This window comes from Chiroxiphia lanceolata, chromosome 1 (assembly GCF_009829145.1).
Source record: "Chiroxiphia lanceolata isolate bChiLan1 chromosome 1, bChiLan1.pri, whole genome shotgun sequence".
In the NCBI taxonomy this organism is placed as follows: domain Eukaryota; kingdom Metazoa; phylum Chordata; class Aves; order Passeriformes; family Pipridae; genus Chiroxiphia; species Chiroxiphia lanceolata.
This window is the reverse complement of record NC_045637.1, coordinates 26,530,099-26,553,630: the sequence shown is the minus strand read 5'-3', so window position 1 is coordinate 26,553,630 and position 23,532 is coordinate 26,530,099. Positions and strand designations below refer to the sequence as shown.

Sequence of the window (23,532 nt, the reverse complement as noted above, 5' to 3'; positions counted from 1 at the left end):
GCTGATTCCTTCCACATGCTATGATAGCATGTGGTACATACAATGATGGTATCACAGCTGTGTAGTTTACCACTGGCTGTGAATTTTGACTGGGCATTGGTATAATTCTTCTCAAATCCTATTGTCCTGGTTTTGGTCGGGATAGTACTGCATAGTAGCTGTGTTGTGAATTTAGGATGAAAATAATGTTGACAACACCCTGATGTTTTAGTTGTTCAGGAGTAACATTACATTAAAGATTTTTCAGCTTCTCATACTGCTCTGCCAGCAAGGAGGCTGGGGGTGCACAGGAAGCTGGGGGGGACACAGCTGGGACAGCTGACCCCAACTGACCACAGGGATATCCCATACCATATGGTGTCATGCTCAGCATTTAAACTGGGGGACTTGGGCAGGGAATGGCAGGCCACTGATTGGGAACTGGCTTGGCACTGGAGAGAGGGTGGTGAGCAATTGCACTGTCCATTATTTTCATATGTTGTTCATTATTATTATTAATATTATTATTATTAGTATTATTTTCCTTTCCTTTTCTTTCCAATGAAATTGTATTTTTCTTAACTTGTGAGCTTTACCTCTTTTCCAGTTCTATTCCCCACCCCACTGCAGGGCAGTGAGCAAGGGCACTGCAGGAGTCGTGTTTAGCCTCCTGCTGGGTTAAATCATTCTTCACCATCATTACAGAATACTACATAGACATCTTTTGGGATATTCAGGCAAATTGTTCTCTGAAGTGAAAAAGGCCAATACTTCTATGCTATTCAGATAATTCTTTGAAACAGAAATTGTTGCATCTTTATTCTCCAAGCAAGTATTATTTCATTAGCACTTAGTAACATCTGAAGGGAGCTGCTGAAAATGATTTTATTTACAGATGATCAAAAGATTCCAGGAACCTGACAGGCCTGCTTCTTCAAACTTGTTTCATAATTGTCTTTTCTTTGTCCCTCTTGACAATTATCTTGACTTTCTGACAGGCTCTGTTATAGCTGCAATAGAACTGCTTGGTTGAGATCCTCCATCTTTAAAAATTTTTTTTTTTTAACTTGACCAGGCAGAAAGTTGTTTTGCAGCTAGATTTCCTAGTTTTCATCTTGCTTAACAGTATTGAGCAAATAAACTCAAGCCTTCCTAATCTCTCCTGGCCTTTCTTCAGTGCCTCGTGCTTCAGGCTCAGTGCCAAAGGCTTGTGGCAAACTTTCTGTTTGCTCATCTCAGAAAATGTTTCACTACATTGTCACTTGCTGGGCCTTGCAGTTCATACATCTTTCAGAGTCATTTACTGTTACAGGGAACAAGTTTGTCATTGAAGAGACGTGTCCTGGGCAAGCCGCAGCACTGGGATACTGCATTATTCATCCAGACAGTTATCATATTCCCGTGGTGATATTTGAAGCCTTGCAGGTCTATTTTCTACTTAGTTTGCAGTGGGTGAAGGCATGGGAATCTTACCAGGATGCTGTAGTGTTTTTCCTTGTTTCCCATGCTGTATTACAAGGTGCAGGTTGCATTCAGCACACAGCTGGTGTCATCCTTCAGTTACTCAGTGACCATGTCGCTTCTATCCAAGAGGATGAAGCCCTTTTTTTCCATGCTGTGTATCATGGATTGAGACAATAGTCTCCTGCTCTGATGCTCTCACCTTATGCAGGACTTTTAAGAATTATGCAGCATCAAATACTGGTACTAAACTTATTCATTTATCAGTCAGTTGGTCACGAGAAGCCATAAATATTGTTAAAAATACATTGTGATTAATAAAAAGTTATCTGTTTAATGTATTTTCCAACATCATTGGTTGAGATAATGACTTACTGAACATTCGGGGAAGAAATATTTTTAAATTCAATTTTAGAAAAAGATAATTCTTGAACAAATGCACAATTTTATTACCTAAATTAGTATAATGAGTGTTAGTGAAATAAAGGAGATTTAAATTAGCTATTTGGCTAGCATGATTTAAAATGTAAGGATTTTGAATATACCTAGCAGCCAAAAACTCCTGAATCTGTTAACAGAAATGAACCCAACAGGAAATATAAATCCCTTTAAAATGTGATTAGTGTTTGTATATGGGAGGAAGTGTTTGCTATCATTTGGTGTGTTTTAGTCTCTTCCTATTTGTTCCTTCCTTAGTGTTAAATAACTAATACAAAGGTACATCTAAAGAAAATATATTTTATCGTGAGACATGGATTTGAAATAAATCCTAACCAAAAATCTAAGACATCTGAAAAACCAAGGTTAGAATTAAAAGGAACAGAAAATTTTGCTTCTGGGAGAAATATTTAATTAATTGCAAATCAGGACATCTACACAGAATATCATTTCCAGAGAAGCCCTGTTAGTATTTTTTCCAAACTGCCTTTTTATATCACAAACTTAAGGTCCAGTATAACTTTCTCAATTTTAAATGTAAAAACATGCTGGGGAAAGACATGTCCCAATCATAGGTGTGGACATAGGTATGGTTGTTTTTCTTCTCAAGTTTATGTCTACAAAGATAAGGGTACAAACTAATAATAGTACCAGTATAGCTGAGGTTCGGTGTTATATTCCAGATAACCAGATTTGTTTATGGGAGGAAATAAAGGTCATACTTAAAGCTAAATATGTCCTTAATACGTTAATTTTTAAGTCAGTGTCATCTGACACTGCCACCAAATAGCTGGTGGAACCTGGAAAACTTTTGCTTGATTATAGCTAGTTTCCTTGAAGTGTGAGGTCCACAGACCTGGAGATTTGTGTACAGCAGAAGGCTGTCCTGACTATGAGCAAGATATTATGTGGGAAAAAAGATAAGATTTCCTTTCACTTTGTTTTGTAGTTTTCCATAACTCACTGTAAAGGAGAATGCAATTTAATAAAACAGTATGAATATTCAAATAGCATGAGTCATCTGATCAACATACAAATTTTTCATGGAGTTTCCTGAATTGAAGGCAGTATTTGGAGGGACAGCACAAGCTAAATGCAGCTTCAGGTTCTAAATTCTGGTCTAAAGACATACTAGACCTGGTGCCGGGTATACTTCAAGAACAGTGTGTTTAACTGAATTTGTTTCATCCTTTGAAAATAGAAATTTTACATCAATATTCTGTATTTCCTCAGTGGTACAATTCAGCTCCTGTGTTCTTTTCCCTTAAGTTTTTATAGAGCACATATCCAATAAATATAAAGCCATCCTTTCTACTGGATCCAGAGCAGGGCTATTAAGCAGTAATTATTTGCTGACTACAGACATGACAGTCTGTTCAATGAATAACCTTGAGGTGAACTGGACTGTCAGCTACCAACAGCCACTTTAAGACACAGTAACTCTACAGCCTTTTAAGATCCTGCTATTGTGGATTTATGGAATAGATTCACAGAGAAGACATTTCTAATTGTCAAGTTTAACCCTGAGTGAAAGACTGTAATTGTTTAACAAATAGTAATAGATTTTATTGGCATTCACCCTTATTGCTTGGTAGACTTTGAGAGAGAAAACCAGTGTAAGACATATGGGGCTCTCACATAGCAGGCTGACTACTATTTGCAAAGTCTGAGAAAGCTGGGACTGTTCACACAGTGGAAGAGAAGGGTTAGCGGGATCTTAATCCATGTGCATAAATACTTGGTGGGAGAGAATGAAGAAGAGTTCATTAGAAGATGGTAGGAAACTCAGTGGTTCTCTAGGACAGGATGAGACTTAATGGACACAAATTGAAATAGAGGAAATTCCGCATGGACATAAGGAAACACGATTTCATTGTGAGGGTGGTCAAACCCATGAGCAGGTTGCTCAGGGAGATCACGAAGTCTCCAGTCTTGGAAATACTCAAAACCCAAGTGGTCGCGCTCCTGGGCAGGGGGTTGGACGGGATGACCTCCTGAGGTGCTGCCAACCGCAGTCACCATGAGCGGAGAAAGACTAGGGAAGGAATGCTTTATCGCAAATAAGCAAACCTGCAAAATATTTATAAGAAGACACAATTTAAAGCAAATAACTGGCATTGTTCCCGAATAGGCCAAAAGGTTAGTCAAAAGGTGCATCAAAAATTTTTAACTGGCCACCGCAGGTCGGTGTAAGTCGCCTCAGGAACCGCAGCCCCCTCCCCGGGCCAAGGAAGTGTCTCCCGCCGCTGCTTCGCCTTCCCATTCCCCCTTCCACCGCGCCAGGCCAGGGCTCCTGTGTTCTCCCCCTTCCCGGGGAGAGGCGGCGCATCCCGCATCCTGCTGAGGAGAGCGGGCGCGCGGGGCCGCGGCGAGGCCGGGAGGAGGAAGCTGCGCTCTCCCATCCTCTCGTCTCCTCACCCCGCTCGTCCCTCCTCCCTCCCTCCCGGTGCTGGCGGCGGCTCCTCCTCCCGCGTGTGACCCGCTGCCGCCTGTGAGCGGGGCGGGGGGACGGCGCCGCGCGGGCCCCAGTGTGGCGGCGGCGGCTGCAGGAGGCGGAGGAGCGGGATCCGGGGCGCGCTGTCCCCCCGCAGCCTCATCGCTGGGCCCCGCCGCGCTCCCCATGCCCGTGTGGTGCTGCCGCTGCTCCCTGGCCAGTCACTTCAGGTGAGGCGGCGGCACGGAGCGGGCGGTGGGTCGGGGCGGTCGCAGGGGATCGGAACGGGCACGGGGGCGGGCGGGGAGCGATGCCGCGGCCTCCGCGGGGCTGCTGCGCTGCCCGGCCCCGCACGGCCCCTCCGCCGCGGGAGGGGATGGCGGCGGCGGGGCCCGGGCGGTCGCGCCGTGACCTTGGGCAGCGCCGGGCGCAGCCGGGCCGGGGGCTGCCCGCACCTCCCGGGGCGCGCGGTCGCCGCGGGGATCGCAGCGCGGCACCGCCGGGGATGCCGGCCCTGATGGCACCGCGCCGCCCGGGCACCTGGAAAAAACCCAGCCGTCTGACGGCGTGAAATTCGCTTCCCGAAGTGTCAGCTCGAGACCAAATTCATATTCCGTTTATATAACGAGTTTTTCTGTTAACCGCCCATCACAGTCCGCTTCTTTCTTTTTTTTTTTTCTTTTTTTTTTTTTCTTAAAAGTACGTAGGGGATTCTAGGATCCTTCAAAACTGCTACCTGAAAATGGCACCACTTATTTCAATAACCTGCAGCTAATTAGTAGGTATTATTAAATAATTATTATTACCTTTCTCAGATGGGAGAAAAATTTTTATATATATGATGTGATTTTCCTCTTAAAGGTTTTTTCACATTAAAAAAAAAAAAGGATTCACGTTTGCACATGTTTAGAATCTAGGCAGTTGACAGAATGTAATTCTCGAGGTTATTTGGTGTGACCAGCATAAGATAAACTGAGCGCTAGCGTTGGAAGTGACTCATCTTGTGCCCAATTCCATCTCCGCAGGACTAGAGCTATAGATAATTGTACCCAATCCCCACCACTGCAAAGCTGTCTACCATGAGTTTATCAAGATTAAAATCTCTGATATTTGGTGGCTTTCAGTGTTGTTCAGAGGTTAGGAAGATAGTGGCCCCTAACTTAAGATCTTGCTGGGTTCTGATATGATGCTCTTGCAAAGGAAAAACATGCTCCTGACAACAGTCCTTTGTATGCACCATAACTGAGAAACTGCTCATTGTGTCAGGGTGTTTCTGTGCAAAATTACCAGTTTGGTAGTTTGTGATGCACTGAGCTACACAGAAGCAACATTTTTATTGTTAAAAGATTCTTTTGTAGCCTACAGCATTGTGCATATAACCATAAAAGAGGTTTTGACATGTTTCTTTTGGTTTTATATTCCATCTGGCACAGCAAGTATGATAAAACCACACTAAAACATGCATGCTTCCTTTAAGCCCATCTTTCAGGTACGGTTGCCTGAGTTAACTCTAAACAAAGGGTGGAAAGTAAAATATTCTACCTATGCCTATCTAAAAGGGGAAGTGAAAAAATCAGTATGATAATTAGATATCCTCTCCCTACCTTCTTCTCATCCTCATCTAACTCATGCTGTTTGTGTGTTAGGCATCTTCAAGAGCTAATGTGCAGCTGTACTCAAACAGTAAGCACGTACTTTGCAAACGTTTTTTGTTGTACTGCAGGGAATACAGATACCAAGTACTTTCCAAAATAAATGCAACCTTAGAATAGCTCCCCGCTCTTTTTAACAAAGACATGGCCATCAGAGAGATGTATTGTGGAGTGTACTAGTGCTGTTGTTACTGTCCAGCTCTGTCTCTAGTTTACTTCAGACTTCCCCGTTGAGGAAACAGAACCTTCAGTGCCGTGGGAGTTGAGGCAGTATGGAGTCTACGTGGCTTCTTGAAGGCCATGGGAATTAGGTCATTGTCTTATGATTTTGGTCCTGTGTAGAAAATAATTCCCGAAACACTAAAATAGCTTTAAGATATGCAAATTCTTAGGAAATAGATGAGTACTTTTATTTATTTTTAATAATTAAAAGTGTTTGTAAAGAAAAAAATGTTTAGAACTGTTGATTTGGATATTTTTAATTAAAAATTTGTTGCCTTTATTTGGAAGACTTAACTGGTTTTAGTTTGCCTCTGCCTTTCTACCTAAACTGATAGTGTGTTCTGCTTCAGTGTCCTGGAAAGGATTCGGAAAAGACTCCTAAATAATTAAACAGAAAACAGTATAAAACGAGTCTTCGAAGTCTAGAAGCACATTTAGATGGTGAAGAGTTATGAGGGAAACCCAAGTAGATGTTGCTCAGAGGAAGAACTGAGAAATCTAGGAAAATGGCTGGGGATGAAAGGCCTCTGCTGTGCAGGAGCTGACCTGACTGCACGGTGATTCGTTTTGTAAAGGCTTTTCTTTTAACAATGGTAGGATGGGTTGTGTCTAGGCCTTAAAGGGATCGCTTCACAAGGATCCATCTTCACACCACCGCCAGCTTTAACCAGCATTACTTCTCCCCGAATGGAAATTTGTTGAGGCGAAGTCCTGTGCGCTGCCCAACCAGCGGGAAGAGACACGAATACCTTAGCAGCTCCATCAGGCTTTGGCTGGCCTTAATGTTGTTTAATTGGCTAGGCAGTGTGTATCTCCTGCTTTGATAAGGATAATGAGGAATGAGTTCTCCTGGGTGGGGGATCAAAATAATGCTTGTGGTTATATTTTGGCTTTGTATAAACTGCAATTAGAAATATTCATTTCTGCAGAGCCATCTGTGCCTTTTTGTTATCCTTCTGCAGACTTGGTAGGAGAAGGTGGACTTTTAAAAAATCTTCTGTTAGGAAAGCTGTGCTGAAGAGTAAAATTTTGTAGATTGGGTGAAACATATCTGTTTTGGTCTAGATTTTGCCAGTTTCACAGCTCTTAAAGTACAACATCAAAAGCAACTTTATTTTTGAAGGGACTGTTCTGACAACAATTCACTGTTTCATTTTAGTTTTCTCCCATCTGTTCTTCTTAATTAGAACGTACAGCAGCACTGAAACTGAGGGACAGCTTTTGGATTCCTTTGTCCAGTATTTTGGTGACAGCCTTGGGAGGAAGATTAAAAGAATGCCTTTAATTGAAGAAACTGTTCTGCCTGGAGACTCCCTCCTTACTCTACCTGTAGTAATAATAGGTGAGTTTTTTTCACTTTTTTGAAGATTCTCTGTCACTGCCATTGGCTTTAGACCTGCTGCTTGCAATAATTTATCATTAAATAAGTAATGTTGAGCATCCTTACAGTGAAGATGTTTGTTGGAGTAATACAGTTGTTGTGATTAACAACAATAACATGAAATTATATTAAGGGACTTGTGGGAGTATATTTGAATTCAAATTGTGCTTTGACAAGATGAGCTGTGTTATTTGGCAGCACATATGGGAGTCTTAATGGAAGAACTGTACTGATTCTAGGGTTTGATTAATGTGATATATCTACTTCAGGATGCCTGGAGGTTGTTGATGGTACACTGCTAGAAATTTTTGGGGTCATGAGACAGTGAAAAGCATAATGTGAAGTGTGTGCTTTGTGTTGGTCAGGTGCTACCCTCTCATTAATTGTCTTTTTCTCTGTTTTATCAATCACTAATGTCTAAATATTTCCCCATCTTTTCCGAAATGAATCCGAGTCAACTCAGCCAGTTTAAAACAATAAATTGTAGTCTTGATTAAACACTTAAAGGCTTAAACACTTGTAAAATATTGCTGAATGACAGGATAGCAGAGGGAGCAGACTCCATAGGTACATAGCTTAATTCAGGGTGCCAGGGTGATGTGTGTTGGACCAAGGTTTTTCAGCAACAGCTGGTCACTAGCTCCTTATCACCATGACTTCATGAGGGGATAAAGAAAAGATCTGGAGTAAAGAAGGTTTTCAGTAATCTAGTCCAAAGCTGTTGGGACTAGAGCAAGGACCGGACCTGCAAACAAGCAGAGATTGTGGAGATTGATATTTCAGCATAATCGTGTTCACAGTAAGTTTCCACAACTTTGAAAGACTGATGTTTGTACAGTGCCTGTTCTCAAAGCTCTCTTCATGATAGTTTAAAATAGACTTAAGTGGATGTGACAGACGTGAATCACTTGATAAGTTCTGCATCATAGTTGAAGAGCAGCGGTTTCCTGGCATTTTGTCAGCCTTAGTATAGGTTTGCCATATGGTTAATGACTCAGTTTTCACTGTTTAGGTTTGCAAATCTGCTTTATGCAAATACCTGCGCTTAACATTTGTTTTGTCTAGAGTGCCTTGCAAGGTGCTGACACCCAACACAGCTGCCTTGACTATTTCTTCTTGAAAAACAAATACATTGCCCCAATGCTTTTTCACAGATATATTTGAACCACTGCTCAAGCTGATCTCCATTGGCAGCCTGTTATCACTAATTCATTGTCTCACCAAAGAGCTTTCACAGGGATATAAAAATGATTTGATAATGTAGTAGAAGAGAATGAAAATAGAGTTGTCATGGCCCCCATATACAAACACACTGTGTAGTGGTTTAATAACTTCTGTGCAGTACCTGTCTCTCGGGGAGAAATGGTCCATTCCTTTTGAATGAGTTGGGATTGAAGAATTTCATGCTGGAGCTGTAAGTTTGGAGCCTGTTCTGCAGCTGAACCTTTATCTTTTGTATTCTTGACAGCGTATCCTCAAGGAAATTTCTTTACTTTGGACACAGTCTGCTCAAAGAATAGGAACTGGGTTTGGATCAGCTCTCTGGATGGTCCCACGGAAGTTGCTAGGGAGCTCAGTGACAGTAATTCACCTTAACATAATCCCACCCTCAATAATTTCCTTGTCTTTTGCTAGTCTTTGTTTTTGCAACCTTTGTTGTCTGTTTGGTTCTTTTTAGTCTTCTCCAGTAGAAATAATCTTTAGCATGACATGCTTGGATATGGAACACATTTTTCCATTGTGTTCATAGCTTTGTTTATGCCCCAGTAGGAAAAAAAAAAAAAGCTAGTTATGCACTTGTAAAAAGAAAGAAAATTCTTTACTGTGCACAAGTTTATAATTCTAAAAACAGTTAAGAATTTACTCAGTCGTGGGAATGCTTCTGGACTATTTGTGTGATTACAGTGTGTTCATGATTTCATATGATTTTGTTATGGATGGTTTCACTGTATTGCTAAGGTTCTCTCACTTCCATCTCATGTGGCAAGTGGGTGACAGGAGGGGCTTGTATCAGCTGTAAGCTTTAAATTCCTGTACTGAAGCATATCCAGCAGATCTTTTTGTGGGAAGGCAGAACAGTGTGAGAGTAAGCAAGACCTTTTTCACTGTGTTTAGATTCTTTATTGGCTTTTTTGTAAATAGCAAAATAGAAATTGAAGTGGTTTGGGAAATAATATAGGCAGGATCACCAATATTTAAACCTTCTATTACAGACTTTTGATTTAATTATCTTATAGTATCTAGTGATGGAAATCGACAGCTTTCCTAGACAGACTTTTTCCAGTGCTTTATGGCCTTTGCAGTAAACAGGCACTCTAATGCTTTTATTTTTGGCTCCATGTTTGGATACGAAAACTAAATTGTTTGATAGGATCACTGTGCACTCTCACATGCTCACTTGGATTCTAGGCCTTTGCAGAAAATGTGCTTATGGAAGATTTCTTGTAACTTAACAGTCTTAGCCTTTGAAGAACTCATCTGTAATGAGCCTGCTTGATTTTCCTGTAGGCTGTGGCTGTGACCAGTCTGTGTGCACTGCACTGTAATAAACTATGGGATATTCTGCCACTGAGACCAGATGAGTGTAGGCTGGTGGAGGAGGAAAAAGAGATCCAAGGTATGAAGAGAATGAACAGGGTCTCAGCAAACTCATGGGGGATTTAGGAACTGAGGAATCATAAAAGGCAGAAGACGCAGGCATTGAAGAAGTGAGGTTTTTAACAGGTGATGAGAATAGTGTGTTCAAAGGTGCTGGGGAACAGGAAATGACATGTGAACTCTTGACATCAAGAGCTGAAATGGTTGGAAGTAAGAGCTAATGTCAGACAATGAGTACAAAAAACATGAATAAATTAGTAACTTAAGCCCAGAATTTGCATAGTGTGTGCTGAATACCATGAGTGCCACTCTAGAAGGCAAACAAAGACAAAATACTGATGAGTGCCTCATTAGGAGAACACTGTGCTTTTCATTCAGTTAATGAGGAAGAGGAGCTATGGAATTAACAATACATAGTCAAATATTTAAATTCTCTATCATAGCACGTACTTTCCTGATTTGTTTCCTGTTTTGCATAGCTTTCGATATCTGACTTTGCAACAGGAGTGTTCCTTCTGTATTTGCATGTGATAAATATGGTCTCCTACTTTGTTTAATGCTAGACAAATAAATAGAGATGTTTTGGTCCTATCTGTTTTATACCTTAGTAACATTTTAAAAATAAGTGTCTATTAAAATTGCAGCAATGCACATGTACAGATTATAAAATGCTACAAAGAGGAAAAAGATGTTTGACTTGATATTATTGCTGAATGATGAATGTGGTCTTACATGAGTTTCTTGTACTTTACCACTTAGTGACTGTATCTGTCTTCACTTAGCATTTATGTTGCTGTTTTGCCATGTCTGTAACTTCTCATCTGACTTCCAGTCTTCAGCTTTCTGCTTATCTCATTTCTTCCTTTCATTTAATGGGCAGACCTGAAGAGCATATGCTCTGAATTGTCTTTCTGCTCTGTATTGTACAGTGCCTGTGGGAATACAGAGTTGTAAGATGGTAATAATATTCAGATATCACTGTGATTGACAGGCAGACCGTTATCCATTGGGCCACTTTAACACAAGAATAATGCATTTGACGTACTAAATTATGGAACTCCTTTATATGCATTTTGTTTTGTGATGTAAACAGTCATACAAAGGTTCTTTGTTATCTGGAAAAGATTTTGCTCTGTTTACTTGGAGGACAGTCCTATGTAAGGCTTTATTTTACTGCAGGGTTTATAAGATGCTTTGGCTCAGGACAGTATGGCTTTATACTATCCAGTTTTATTTTGTTGCTGTATCTTTTGTGACTTACAAACTATATATTATTGAAATTTTTATTAAACCAGTAACTTCTTTCTTTAATAGGAAATGGACCTTCAGGAATTTGTCTTTCTTACCTGCTCTCTGGATACAGGCCATATTTGTCTCCTGAAGCTATACACCCAAACCCCATTCTACATACGAAATTAGAAGAAGCTCGACATCTTTCCATTGTTGATCAAGTAAGCTTTGGTTGCCATCCTATCTGGCTCTTTTCCTACTTCAAGCAGGGTTATGAAACAGTGGGCTTTCTTTAATGACCCTGTTTAAAATGCTTTTGCAGCTTTATTAAGTAGTGCCGTAGACAAGAAAAGGCTTAATATTCTCACTCCACAAAGAATTAGACCACAGTAAAGCTCAGTAACTGTGTGGCCTCAAAAAACTTCTATCTCTTGGTCTCTTTTTTTCCTACTTGTAAAATAACGAGCAGTGTATACCTTCCTCAGTGGCTTGTAACAAATTACATGCAGAGAACTGCAGATGAAAAGAATGGATTATCCAAAAACATTCTGCAGATTGCATCATGAAGAATCAGCCTACTTACCTAGTCACATTTGTAATGCATTAGTAAGATATTTTGTTGTTCTGCTAATTGAAATAGAATCAGCTCATGACTATTAGATGCAAACCTGTGGCATGTGGGTGTTTTTGTGGTGTTTTTTGGTTTTACAGTCTTTGTTGTGTTTGTACTGCTTGACAGGAGTGTCTAAAGTTACCACTTGGTCAGTGAGCGGCTCATGCAGGAATTGCACCTTTCATGTCCTGGGATGTTTGGGCACTGTCACCAAAGAACACCTGCTGCTAACACACTTCAAATATACATAGTTCAAATTAAAATATTCCCAAATACTCCAATTCTCATTAAGATTTCAATTTTAGTAATATTAGGGGCATATATCCTCTGTTAATACAATATATTTTTCCTTTAAGAACAGTATGCGTCCTTCAGTGTTTGTGTTGTACTAATAGTTGCTCTTGTTCTGTATTTGTTACCCTTGTATACATCCAGTTTTTCTGCCTGATTTGATAAGTTAAATCTTCTCCAATGTTTTTCACTCCACTTGTCATGTTATCATTGTTTTCTGCTCGTTTCACTCTACTTCTGATGGATACTGACAATGCTGTCACTAACTGTATTGACTCCTTTGTGACTAATTTGTTTGAAATACAAACATGGATTTGTGTTTGTAGGGGGTAAGTAGGGATTTGTTTGGCTTTGGATTTTGGAGGGTGTTTTTGTTTCAGTGCTGTGCTGTTTGCATGTAATGTTTACATTAAGTCTCAAGGTCTTTTTTTTTGACAGGAGAGTAAGTTGCCTAAGCTTTTGGCTACAGATGTTTCATGTACTTCATCCTCCCCTGACCCCCTGATATTTTGCCTAATTAGGAAGCTAAACTGTCCCATCTTTGTCAGCAAAAATTGGCCTTATGGCCAATTCTTCCTTCAAATCTCTATTATCTCTCCAAATATTTGCTATTGCATCATTAATTTTTTAGAACATGGATTGTTAATAGATACTGAAATGTGAACATTTTATAAAGTTCTAGAAATTTTTCTCAACATTGCCTGCTTCGTAAAATAATCCTAATTTTAATGTTTAAAGATAATACTTATAATACCTCAATTATTTTAAAATATAGTAAAGTTAGTGTTGGAACTAGCTAAGAGCTGTCAAAGGAGCTTTTCTACTTGATGTTTAAAACTTAATGGTTTTAGATTCCAATTTTGCTTGATCAAAATGGGGCTCCTAAAAATATTAAAAGCAGTCTGGTATATATATATATATATATATTACTAAGTTGCTCTGATCTCTTAATGTTTGTCCATTGCTTCTTGTTCTACAAAGAATTTCAAACACTGACTTGCCCAAGTATTACTGGTTTATTAATATGTAATTTTTAAATGAGTGAAATGTATTATTCAGAGTTACAGAAGAACTGAATAATAGCAGTTATTCCTGAAAAGTATTTTGATTGAATCTCTACATAAAATACTTATCTCTACTTAAAATGCAACTTGGATTAATTGTGCTTTGTGTTTCATTTCAACTTCTGTATGCCAGAACAGCATGGTGAAGAGTAGAAGTTGCATGAACGTGTCACATTTTTTTCTCACTTCAGGATCTGGAGTACCTGTCTGAAGGCCTCGAAGGCCGCTCTTCAAACCCGGTTGCAGTACTTTTTGATACTTTGCTTCATCCTGATGCTGACTTTGGGTATGACTACCCACCTGTTCTGCACTGGAAGCTGGAACAACATAATTACATTCCCCATATAGTGCTTGGTAAAGGACCACCTGGTGGGGCTTGGCATGTGAGTAAAAATTTCATATCACTTCTGGGGTAACTTGATGACTTTGTGGTTTGGGATTTTTTTTACTGTCTAATTTTTTTTTTTTTACTTTCTATTTTTTTACTATCTTTTACTCTCTGTTTTAGATGGTAATGCCAGTTGTAGTTTCAACTGCTTGTTTACTCAAGCCCAAATATGTTGCAGAAATAAGAAAGGAAGGAAAAAATTGTCCTTTATTTGGGCATATGACTGCTGTCTTATAGTATTATGGTTTTTTACTAGTTTAAATTTATTGAATCATAAAATTATAATAAAGAATATTTTCTCTAACCTTTATTCTCTTGTCTGCATTGTTCCCAGATGATTTTATATAAAATCTTGATGTCTTTATATGCTTCTGGTTTTGTGTTTTTCTTCCTCTTTTCTATTTTAAATAACTTGCTTTTAGTTTCCCTTTCACATGCTGTCTCTTTGCTTTCTTCTCTATTAGCTCATGTAGTTGCCCATTCAAACAGTATGTAACTGTAACACAGAAATAGTTCATCAGTGCTTCATGTAATGTCCTGGTCTTCTGTTGTGTTCTAGTATTTTATTGCTCTAAATGAGTGTACAGTGAGAAGAACTTTTTTGTTTTTTACATAAGTGTATGCATTTGAAATGTGTCTGGTCATGCATCTTCATTTTTTCACTACAGTCCATGGAAGGCTCTATGCTAACCATCAGTTTTGGAGACTGGATGGAATTACCTGGCCTCAGCTTTAAGGAGTGGGCAGCTAGCAAACGCAGGTAGGGGTATTGCTTAATCTGTTTGGGAGTCCTAGTTGCTATAAAAATCCAGATAACATTATTTGAAGAACTGGAAAACATTCAGACTTCACTGTTCACACAGGAGGGCTTCTTGTTTTGTTTGTTAAATTGCCTGATGGCACTGGAAATTCTTTTGGTGGTGTGTACTCTGATGGAAAAAAAATGGACAATGGTCAGGCAGAGTAATTGCTTGTGAGTGCACCGAAGGCATACACACTAGCAGCATTTCACAAAGAGGCACTGTTACTGAAAGCAGTTCTGATCAGAGTTGAGGGAAGATGGAGGAAGGAATTTCAAATCTACAGAAGTATTGCAAGTTCCTCTTTCAACACAGATGCAACAAGTTGCTATGGACACTGGCTTTCTTGTAATTCAGGAAGTTGTACATTTCAGTATTTGCTTTTACAGACAAAGCTGAACAACATCTGAAAAGTTGTTATGTTGTTATGTTATTTTAATTTTAAGAGCATAATTCAGTATTTCACAATGTTATTTTCTGGTAGTAAGTTTCTTGAAAAAAATGAGAAGAAAATTTACTTCAGTTATACAATTAGTTCATAAAAGTCTGTGTCAGCAAATGAACCTAGGAACACTCTATGTAAGCTTTTTCTAAAATTTTAATTTTTCTGACTTTGTTCTATCAAAATAAAAGAAATTTTTCTAGTACTGTGTATGGGAAAAGAAGTAGAATTACTTAGGCATATGTCTTTAAGGGCAGACTGTACTCATTTCAGGACACCACTTACAGTGAAGAAACTGTACCTTTGTTCTTTAATTGTTTTCTTAGATAACCAAGTAATCTTGCTTCCTTACTAACTGCAATCCCATAAGCTGCTTATTATCAGAAGCTAATTTGTTTATTTTATAGTTTTTGACAGTGCTAAAACCAGAAATGCTGACCTGTTATACTACAGTTAAACAAACATATTTAAAAGAATTGATGCTAGTGAAAATTTCTAGTCATGTAGTTTCCTAAGTTTCTTTGTAGAAGGTGTCACACTGTCATGTTATCCTCTTCAATAAATACCTCATGAGGATTTTCACAGTAGTAACCTGAGCATTTAAAAGTACATATGCTATTATCCTGTTAGACTATGAGAATGAGCACTTATTTATAAGATTTGAAGTGTAATTCAATGTCAATCCTGATGTTCACTGTTGTTTATTTTGCCTTCTTCCTAGAGCTTACTTCTAAAGAAGCATCAAAATTCATGCACTTGTTCCAAATAATTATACTGTCAGCTTATTTTTTTATAAGTGAGAATGCAATAAACATGAAAAAAGCATAGATGTAATACCGGGGTTACAGTGCAAAAATGTTTTTTATTGGACACTTCAACATCACAATCCTGTTTGAATTGTTGCAGTAACACTCTGAGCCATACTTGCTTTATGCATTCATGTGATATGGAACTACTTCATTTGATACTTAGTGAACTTAGCAAAGGAGAGGTCTTTTGCAAACTATAATGAAAAATACCTGGCTCCAGTAAGGTATTGAACATAGAGTTTCAAAATTAGCACTTAACTATGATATTTTACTAATTACATCCTAAGTATTCTCACTGAGTACAGGTTTAGCCAGTATTGTATTGTTGATAGTTGTGATGTTAAACTGTTTTTATAAAACATTTCCATATGGAGCTACCATGATGCTGCAGAGCTTTGTTATACCTGATTTGTTAATTGCCATAGCACTTTACATTGTATAAAGACTTTTAACTATATAAAAACCCACTACCTTATATTGTGTAACAGGAATCAAGAGAACAAATAAATCGAATGCATTTAAAGATACTGAACTCAGTGTCAGTTACACTGACAGATTTAATCCTCATAAATTCGACTTGTCTTGTGACATGTCATATATGATATTCAGATTACCAGTAAGGTTTGTATATTAACTGGAACCATTCAATTTTGTTTCAGAAATATAAAGAGTGATCGAGTAATGCCAGAGGAAATAGCTTGTTATTATAAACACTATGTTAAAGTCATGGGCCTCCAAAAGAATTTCAGAGACAACGTTTACATAACATCCGTGTCCAGACTTTACCGAGGAAAGGATGATGAAGATAGAAGTCAGCGAAATGAAGATATTTCAACACAGCATTTGGAAATGGAAGATGGACAGAAATCACTTATTAAGAGAAACTGGGAAGTCAGAGGTTATCAGCGAGCAACAGATGGTTCTCATGTGCCCTTCTGCCTCTTTGCTGAGAATGTGGCTCTTGCCACAGGAACCTTTGATTCTCCTGGCCGATTACAAGTTGAAGGAGAAGACTTTCCTTTTGTCCTCCATTCCATGTCTGACTTCGGAGCTGCAATCAGCAAAGGAAAGTTACGTGGGAAGGCAGACCCTGTGTTAATTGTGGGTGCTGGACTTACAGCAGCTGATGCAGTACTCTGTGCCTGTAACAACAACATCCCAGTAATCCACGTGTTTCGTAGAAGAGTTACCGATACAAGCCTAATTTTCAAACAGTTACCTAAAAAGCTTTACCCTGAATACCATAAGGTGTATCATATGATGTGTACTCAGTCCCATACTGTGGACTCTAATCAACATTCTGCTTACACTAGTTTCCCTGAACACAACGTACTTTCCTTCAAGCCTGAAATGAAATGTGTTCTTCAGAGTGCCTCTGGACTGAAGAAAATTTTGAAGTTTTCTGTAGCCTTAGTTCTGATAGGTTCTCACCCAAATCTTTTCTTTCTAAAGGACCAAGGACATAGCATAGGTCGTCACTCTAATCAGCCCATCACATGCAAGGGGAATCCTATAGAGATTGATCCATACACTTATGAATGCACTAAAGAAGCCAACCTCTTTGCTCTAGGTCCTCTGGTGGGAGACAACTTTGTACGGTTTTTAAAAGGAGGTGCACTGGGCATTGCACGATGCTTGGCAATAAGACAAAAGAAGAAACATGAATTGATTGAAAGTGGGGATGGAGGAGGTGATGGGGTACCATAAATGAGACATTAGAAATTTTCACATCCAGGATTACAGATGTAGTCTAACAGAACAGTCACTGGCAGCGAAAGTTGATAGCAGTCACATTTCTGTCATGTGCAAGTAACCTGCGCTTGTATTGCTTGGTAAAGGATGCTGATACTACAATACTTCACCCTTTCAAATTAGAAAAACTTGATCTGCTATTTCAACTGGAATTATTTCCAGATAAACAGAAAATGAGACTAGACTAACTTATATTGACCTGCCTGTCATCTGCTCAGCTACAAGAGCAGATTTCCTTGGGAAAAGCAATGCCTACCAGAGTGGCTTTATATTTTAGTGTCCAATGTGACAAAAGCACTGTTACCATGAAATTAAAGTAACTTCTAAAAGCAGAAAGCTTGTTTAGTACAAGGTGATTCTTGGTCCCAAAGCAAATTTGGAGCCTTCTGCTCAAAACAAGGATTCTGTTTATTTGCTACAGTAATACTTGGAATGAGCACTTAGTAAAATGGTTTTTATTGTAAGAACACTTTCTGTAAGCAAATATTCCTCTATAGTTTTAAGTTATCCTGATAATTGGAATAAAAGAATAAGCATTCCCATTTAATCTTTAACAATGATTTGACACAATCCATTAATGTTTTTTCACACTATGCCTAGAGTTGGTGAATGCACAAAGACTACCATGACATGTTCCCCTACAGTGATATGTACATTTCTGAGAATACACATTAACATAAACAGTAATAAAGTACTGATGTAAGTGCTCTTATTACAGTGTCAATATAGTGAATATCTAGTGTACTATCAAGAGTTAAGTACATGAGAAAACTAAAGATTTTTTTGCTTCCTAGCTCAGGAAGGTTGAAGGGGGGGATCACTTGGCTGATGAAGGTGGGCTGGGTGATAGATATTCTCATCTCCTGTTTGACCAAGGATTGTTTTTTTCTCTTTCTTTTTTTATAAAGCAGCACATAATTGTAAAATATTTTATCCTGCAGTTTTTGAAACTTAAAAAAGGGTCATTATCTCACAGCCAGCGAAAAAATAAACCAAACTCAAAACAAACGTGCCATAGTTTCTTTAAATCTTAGAGCTTGTCATGAAAGACAAAGGCAACTTGTACCTACCTCTGAATCCAAGTTTCACCCTTCTGCTCCATTATGTAAGACCTAGATTTCATTTGCTGGGTTTTAGAGTATTTAGTTTATCTAAACACACTCAACCATAGTGAGGTTAATCAACAGCTAGTTAGAAAAGTGAACTTCCAGAACTCTCAATAGACAAAAGTGCTTGGGTTCAACTGATTTATTACTAAACGTCCAATGTGATGGAATAGATGTTTTTTTGTTTGGGACTTTTTTTTGTGTTAAAGAATGTCATGTTAGTTCAAGGTATTGTGTTTGCATGATTAAAAATCTTCATATTAGAGCCTAGACAGATTTAAGAAAGGAAATAAGGCTTAGGCTTTGTGAAACTGCTAGTGCTTGCTGGTTTCCCAGCTCTCTTAACTTTCATAAGTTATATATACCTGTATTCAATTCATGCCTGCTTTCTGTGCCTGCTGAATTACAGGGTTCTGTGGCTACTGCAGACCCTTATGCATCTGAGTAAGTTACTCAGACTTTGGACATAGAAACTGAAGGTACAGTATGTAAGGATTAAAATTACTTACTTTCAGTGAAGTCCAAAGCAATTTATGACATGATACTACTAATAATAATTTTAGTTTAGAGCCACTTAATAGCATTAAAATAAACACAAACAAAGGAACATTTCCATCAATTTCTGCATTGCCCACATGGTTGGCTTTAATCATACATTGTCGATACTAGTTATGAAAATTTTTTTTACTGATATTTGAGCTGTTTTTAATTATGCTAAATTCTAGGCTTATTCAATTACTCAATTCTAGGCTTATCTCAAGTCAATTGAGATTCTGTAATTTGCCTTCTTTGGCAGAAACTGTATATATAGAAACCTATTCTAAACCTGTGATATCTAATAATTTTAACTGAGAATTGGTTACAAGTGCAAAGTACTTGATTATAGAACTTATTGGGACTACACCTGCACTGTGATTAAATTCCTTCAGTTTTGTGTCAATATAAATATCCAAATACAACATACTGTGACATTACTGCTTTTTCATTTGTCATGAGACATGTAAAATGCCAGCAAAACAAAGGAAGAATTTACTTAAAGAATTATTTTGCAAAAAGGGGAAGAAAGCTTCAAACAGCCGGATTTCTAGCTGCAGCTGCGAACAAGCTGTGTGTGTTGTAGTGGCAAATTTGTAGCAGAGATCTGTGACCTGTGACTTATTATTACAGATTATTATCTTTCACTGCAGTCTTACGGCACCTTGAGGTTTAATTGCCTTTTTCTTTTTATCAGTCTTATCGTTTTTGAGATAAAAAGTTGCATGTGAGACTGCTTAGGTGGGCAGAGAAATTTTCTCAGTGTTAATGTTTATTAAGCCGTTATAAAGATACTTTTTTCAACCAAAGCTTTACCAAAAGATCATCCTCTTTCTTCTAGGAATTGCTAGATTTAAAATTGTAGCCAGACTTTCTCACTTTTGTGTTTCTTATTTTGAGAAAAATTTGTGTCTCTCTCCTCTTTGGTATTTTGAGGGACTAAGAGATGCAAAAATTCAAGCTTTGCCTTAAGATAGTTTTACCTGAAGCGCTGCATTTATTGTGAATTAGATGTTGGCACTGAGTTGTTGTCTTTTGGGGAAACACCTTGTTTCTCCGATTTAAAAAAAACACCACAAACATTTGAACTTCTGTGTTTTAATAGTTCCCAGAAGGGAGATTGCTTCTTTCAGCTCTTCTTTCAGTGAGAAAAAGAAGCTTTTAAACATCCTCGATTTTAAAAGGATGCTTCCTACTTAAGCTTTATTAATAAAATACAGACAGGAAGAATATAATTTAATTTGAATTTAGAGAATTTGTGAAGCTGTCTTAACCCATACTGTGTATTTGCTAGTAGGTTAGTGGGAAAACATCTCTTACATTTGGATTTGGTTCTTAATGCTGTGACTGTGTTTGAGAGTTAAATTATTGATAAGATTTTTTTAAGTAGTATCCAGCTGTTGAACTGGGACTAAGATTTGTCATAGTAGATTTCCTTAACAGTCTTTGTCCTTTCTGGTGCCTCTTTTGATTGAATTCTGCTTAAAACATTTTCCAGAAAGGAGTAAAGCTAAGTTTAACTCGGATGAGTAAACGCGGAAATCCTTTTTGCAAGTAATCCAGAGAGTGGTGACAATAACACCAGAATTTTTCTCTCAGGAAAATGCATTGCTTTGGACTAGCAGCCTGGGCTTGCCAGTGAATGCATGGAATGTGTATGGCTGTACACCAAGTAAGGGACACCAAAGTGCATCCCACAGCTCTAGGTCCCTAGTCGGTCCCTAGTCCTCAGCACTTTTGTTGGAGGATGTGGCTGTAACTTCTTTCTCTCGCAGCTCAAGAACTGTGAAAAGGTTAGAGCTAGAAATGCAGAGTACTTACTCAAAGCTGGAGGATTAAGACCTTAAGAGGTAAGCCTGAGCTGCATATCCAGTTGAAAGAAAAGGCCATTTTTAGGCCAACTGCTCTTGAGAAAGAATGAAAGGGTGTAAAATTTGCAAACTGCTAGTGAGTAGGCACTGATGACGAGAATGACGAGTGAGGAATGATGGGAGGAAAGCTGCAAAGAACCTTTGCAGTCTGAACTGCAGACGTAGGGGTGCTGAAGTGTGTCCACACAGCTTTGACAGGCTGGTGGTGTCCCATCCACTTGGGTCAGGAGCTGTGTACTGTGACTGCAGAGCTCTGCACCGCAGCTGGTCATCCTGCGTGTTGCCGTATGTGTTTAACTGGCTATTAACTGAAGTGCACTGAAATGCAACATACAGACTAGAAGCAATTGTATTTGCTCACTGAGCTGTAGGACTGATCAGTAAGGTGGTGTGCCAAGAGATAAGGCTTTGTTGCTCTGCTACCGTATTTTCTACCCTCTGAGAAAGCAAGCAGGTATCTTCATGTTATAACAGGATCTGGGGCTGTACAGTGCTCCCAAACATTTCTAAACAGCAAGACGTAATACACATATGCCTTAAACTCGATTTCATTATTGTCCATGTAGTAATGATTAATTCTAAGTAAGTTATGGAACAAAAAAAGTTTATACTGTTATATTTTAATTTAGAGTATATTTTAGAGTCTTACAATAACAATGTTCTGTCATCATTTTCCATTCTTATTTTAAGGTGAGAGCAAGTTGGGAGCACTCAACTGATGTGAGAGCTTTTTGTACTTCCACCATTTCCCCTTGCCCAACCTGAAAGAAAAGTCATGCTTTGTTTGAAATAACCATAATAGTTGATTCTGTTTAGCAGAAACAATGGAAATTAAAACATCTTTGACAGAGAAAGGAAGGCTTTGGTGGCATTAGGGGTGAAAATTTGAAGTGAGAATGTTGAATTATAAACCGCTCTTTTTCTGCAAAAGAGTGTATTTTGTGGAATGTGTTACTCTTAGGTGTTTCACTTAATTTCTGAAGCCTGAATTACACGAGGAATTGTGCAGTCAAGGATTAATTTGGTGTAAGGAACAAGGATTATGGGGGGAAAATAATTTATAGTATAATTTAGTCACAGTGAAGCTAAGCACTGTTGTAGAGATAGCTTTGTCTTTGTAGACACTGGAACATTTAATCTCAAGCAAACCTTGAACTTGAGTTCACATTATACCTGTCTGCATATTAGCTCATTTTATAACTAATGATTTTGTATTTTCAGGGCATATTAAGCCAACTCTTAAAACTTAGTGGTCCTCAGTAGTCATCAAAACCAGGAAAACTACTTGTTCTGGAGACTAAATTATTCTAATTTGCACTTTCCCATCTCTTTATTCTGAGATCACTGGCAATGTGTAAGTACCAGCCTATGCTGCCTGCAGTGGATGCTTCAATAAACTAAAATTCAGCTTCATGTTTCTGGACACCCTCTCTAGACTTAAATGCCAGCATAAAGAAAATTAACAGCTAGGTTTGGTATATATTCACAGAATATTACAGCATCCTGGCATTTTTAGGTTCTTTTTTAACTAGGTATATAAAGAAAAAAATAGTTGTCCACAAAGACAAAGCTAGAGACAAGATGAAAGAGGTTTGATACAGTTCCAAGGGATACTCTGAGGAGAGGGAAATGGCTCATTTTTCACCAGTCTGGATGCTAGACCAGCTTCAATGTGAACATCAAGTTATTGCTGTTCATGAACTGATCCTGCTACCTTACATCTCCCTGGCACAATTTACAAAGTTAATACCCTGATCTTGTCTGTGTCTCTGTTAGTCCTGGTATGCTTGTTGTGGAATTCCAGTTCTAAATTAGATAAAGGCTTATATTCATTTACCTATATGCATGTTCACACACAATGCATCTGAGCTTGGAAATACTATGTAAAAGTCATTTCTGTGTGTGTCAGTGCTTCAGTTTTCTGCTTTTGCTGGAGTATGCTTGGGTTATACTATTTTATTTTTTTCTAAGATGAGCAATGTAAATGTGTACAGAACTTAATGCTGTCAGCCGCAAGCAACTCGTGAGCAAAATCTCAGCTTTGATTAAACAACAGACATTCCTGAGGTTTGCATGCCAAGCTTGTTTTATCTTCATGTGTGAAAACTGATGGTGGACTGAACATGCAAGATATTAAAACAGTTTCACCTAGAAGTCAATTATTTTGGTTTTGAGAAGTGGGGAACTAGTAAGTCAAAGGAAAGAACAAACTGGGGAGGAAGAGGCATTCATAAAGCTGCAGTGTTCAGGAAGAGGGAGGAGGCATTGGTTTGCGTGGACCTGCTGCTGTAGCCAATGACACAGATTCCAGCAGTCAAGGTTGTGGCAGAGTGGTTTGGGCAGAGCACTAAAGGAAGCGGCAGGGAAAGTTGCTAGTTAGGGAGATCTGATATTGTGTAGCGTTTTTTGTAACTATCTCACTGGAATGTGGTGATGGCTGTCAAAGATTTTAAGAGGAAGAGGAGGA

General features: G+C 38.6%; 1 protein-coding gene across 4 annotated transcripts; it reads left to right on the top strand.

The window, feature by feature from the left end:
• The first annotated feature begins 4,386 nt into the window (after nucleotides 1-4,386).
• On the top strand, nucleotides 4,387-22,478 carry OSGIN2 (oxidative stress induced growth inhibitor family member 2). Of its 4 annotated transcripts, none has more exons than XM_032676032.1 (7): nucleotides 4,406-4,542; nucleotides 7,374-7,528; nucleotides 11,480-11,616; nucleotides 13,555-13,746; nucleotides 14,420-14,511; nucleotides 16,462-20,636; nucleotides 20,697-22,478. In XM_032676032.1, exons 1-6 carry the CDS (start codon nucleotides 4,499-4,501, stop codon nucleotides 17,507-17,509), a joined length of 1,668 nt encoding a protein of 555 aa, XP_032531923.1. In that variant the 5' UTR covers nucleotides 4,406-4,498; the 3' UTR covers nucleotides 17,510-20,636; nucleotides 20,697-22,478. The 4 variants fall into 4 exon arrangements, with proteins under 4 accessions (XP_032532128.1, XP_032531923.1, XP_032531991.1 ...); XM_032676100.1 differs by adding an exon at nucleotides 5,013-5,090 and having other exon boundaries at nucleotides 4,433-4,542; nucleotides 16,462-22,478; XM_032676237.1 differs by having other exon boundaries at nucleotides 4,387-4,542; nucleotides 16,462-22,478.
• The last annotated feature ends 1,054 nt before the right edge of the window (nucleotides 22,479-23,532 follow it).

Bases quoted from the DNA above. Each gene is read 5' to 3' on its own strand.
- OSGIN2 (XM_032676237.1), top strand. From the start codon at position 4,499: ATGCCCGTGTGGTGCTGCCGCTGCTCCCTGGCCAGTCACTTCAG. The intron at 11,617-13,554 runs GTAAGCTTTGGT...TTCTCACTTCAG, and splicing joins ATCTTTCCATTGTTGATCAA to GATCTGGAGTACCTGTCTGA. The intron at 14,512-16,461 runs GTAGGGGTATTG...ATTTTGTTTCAG, and splicing joins TGGGCAGCTAGCAAACGCAG to AAATATAAAGAGTGATCGAG.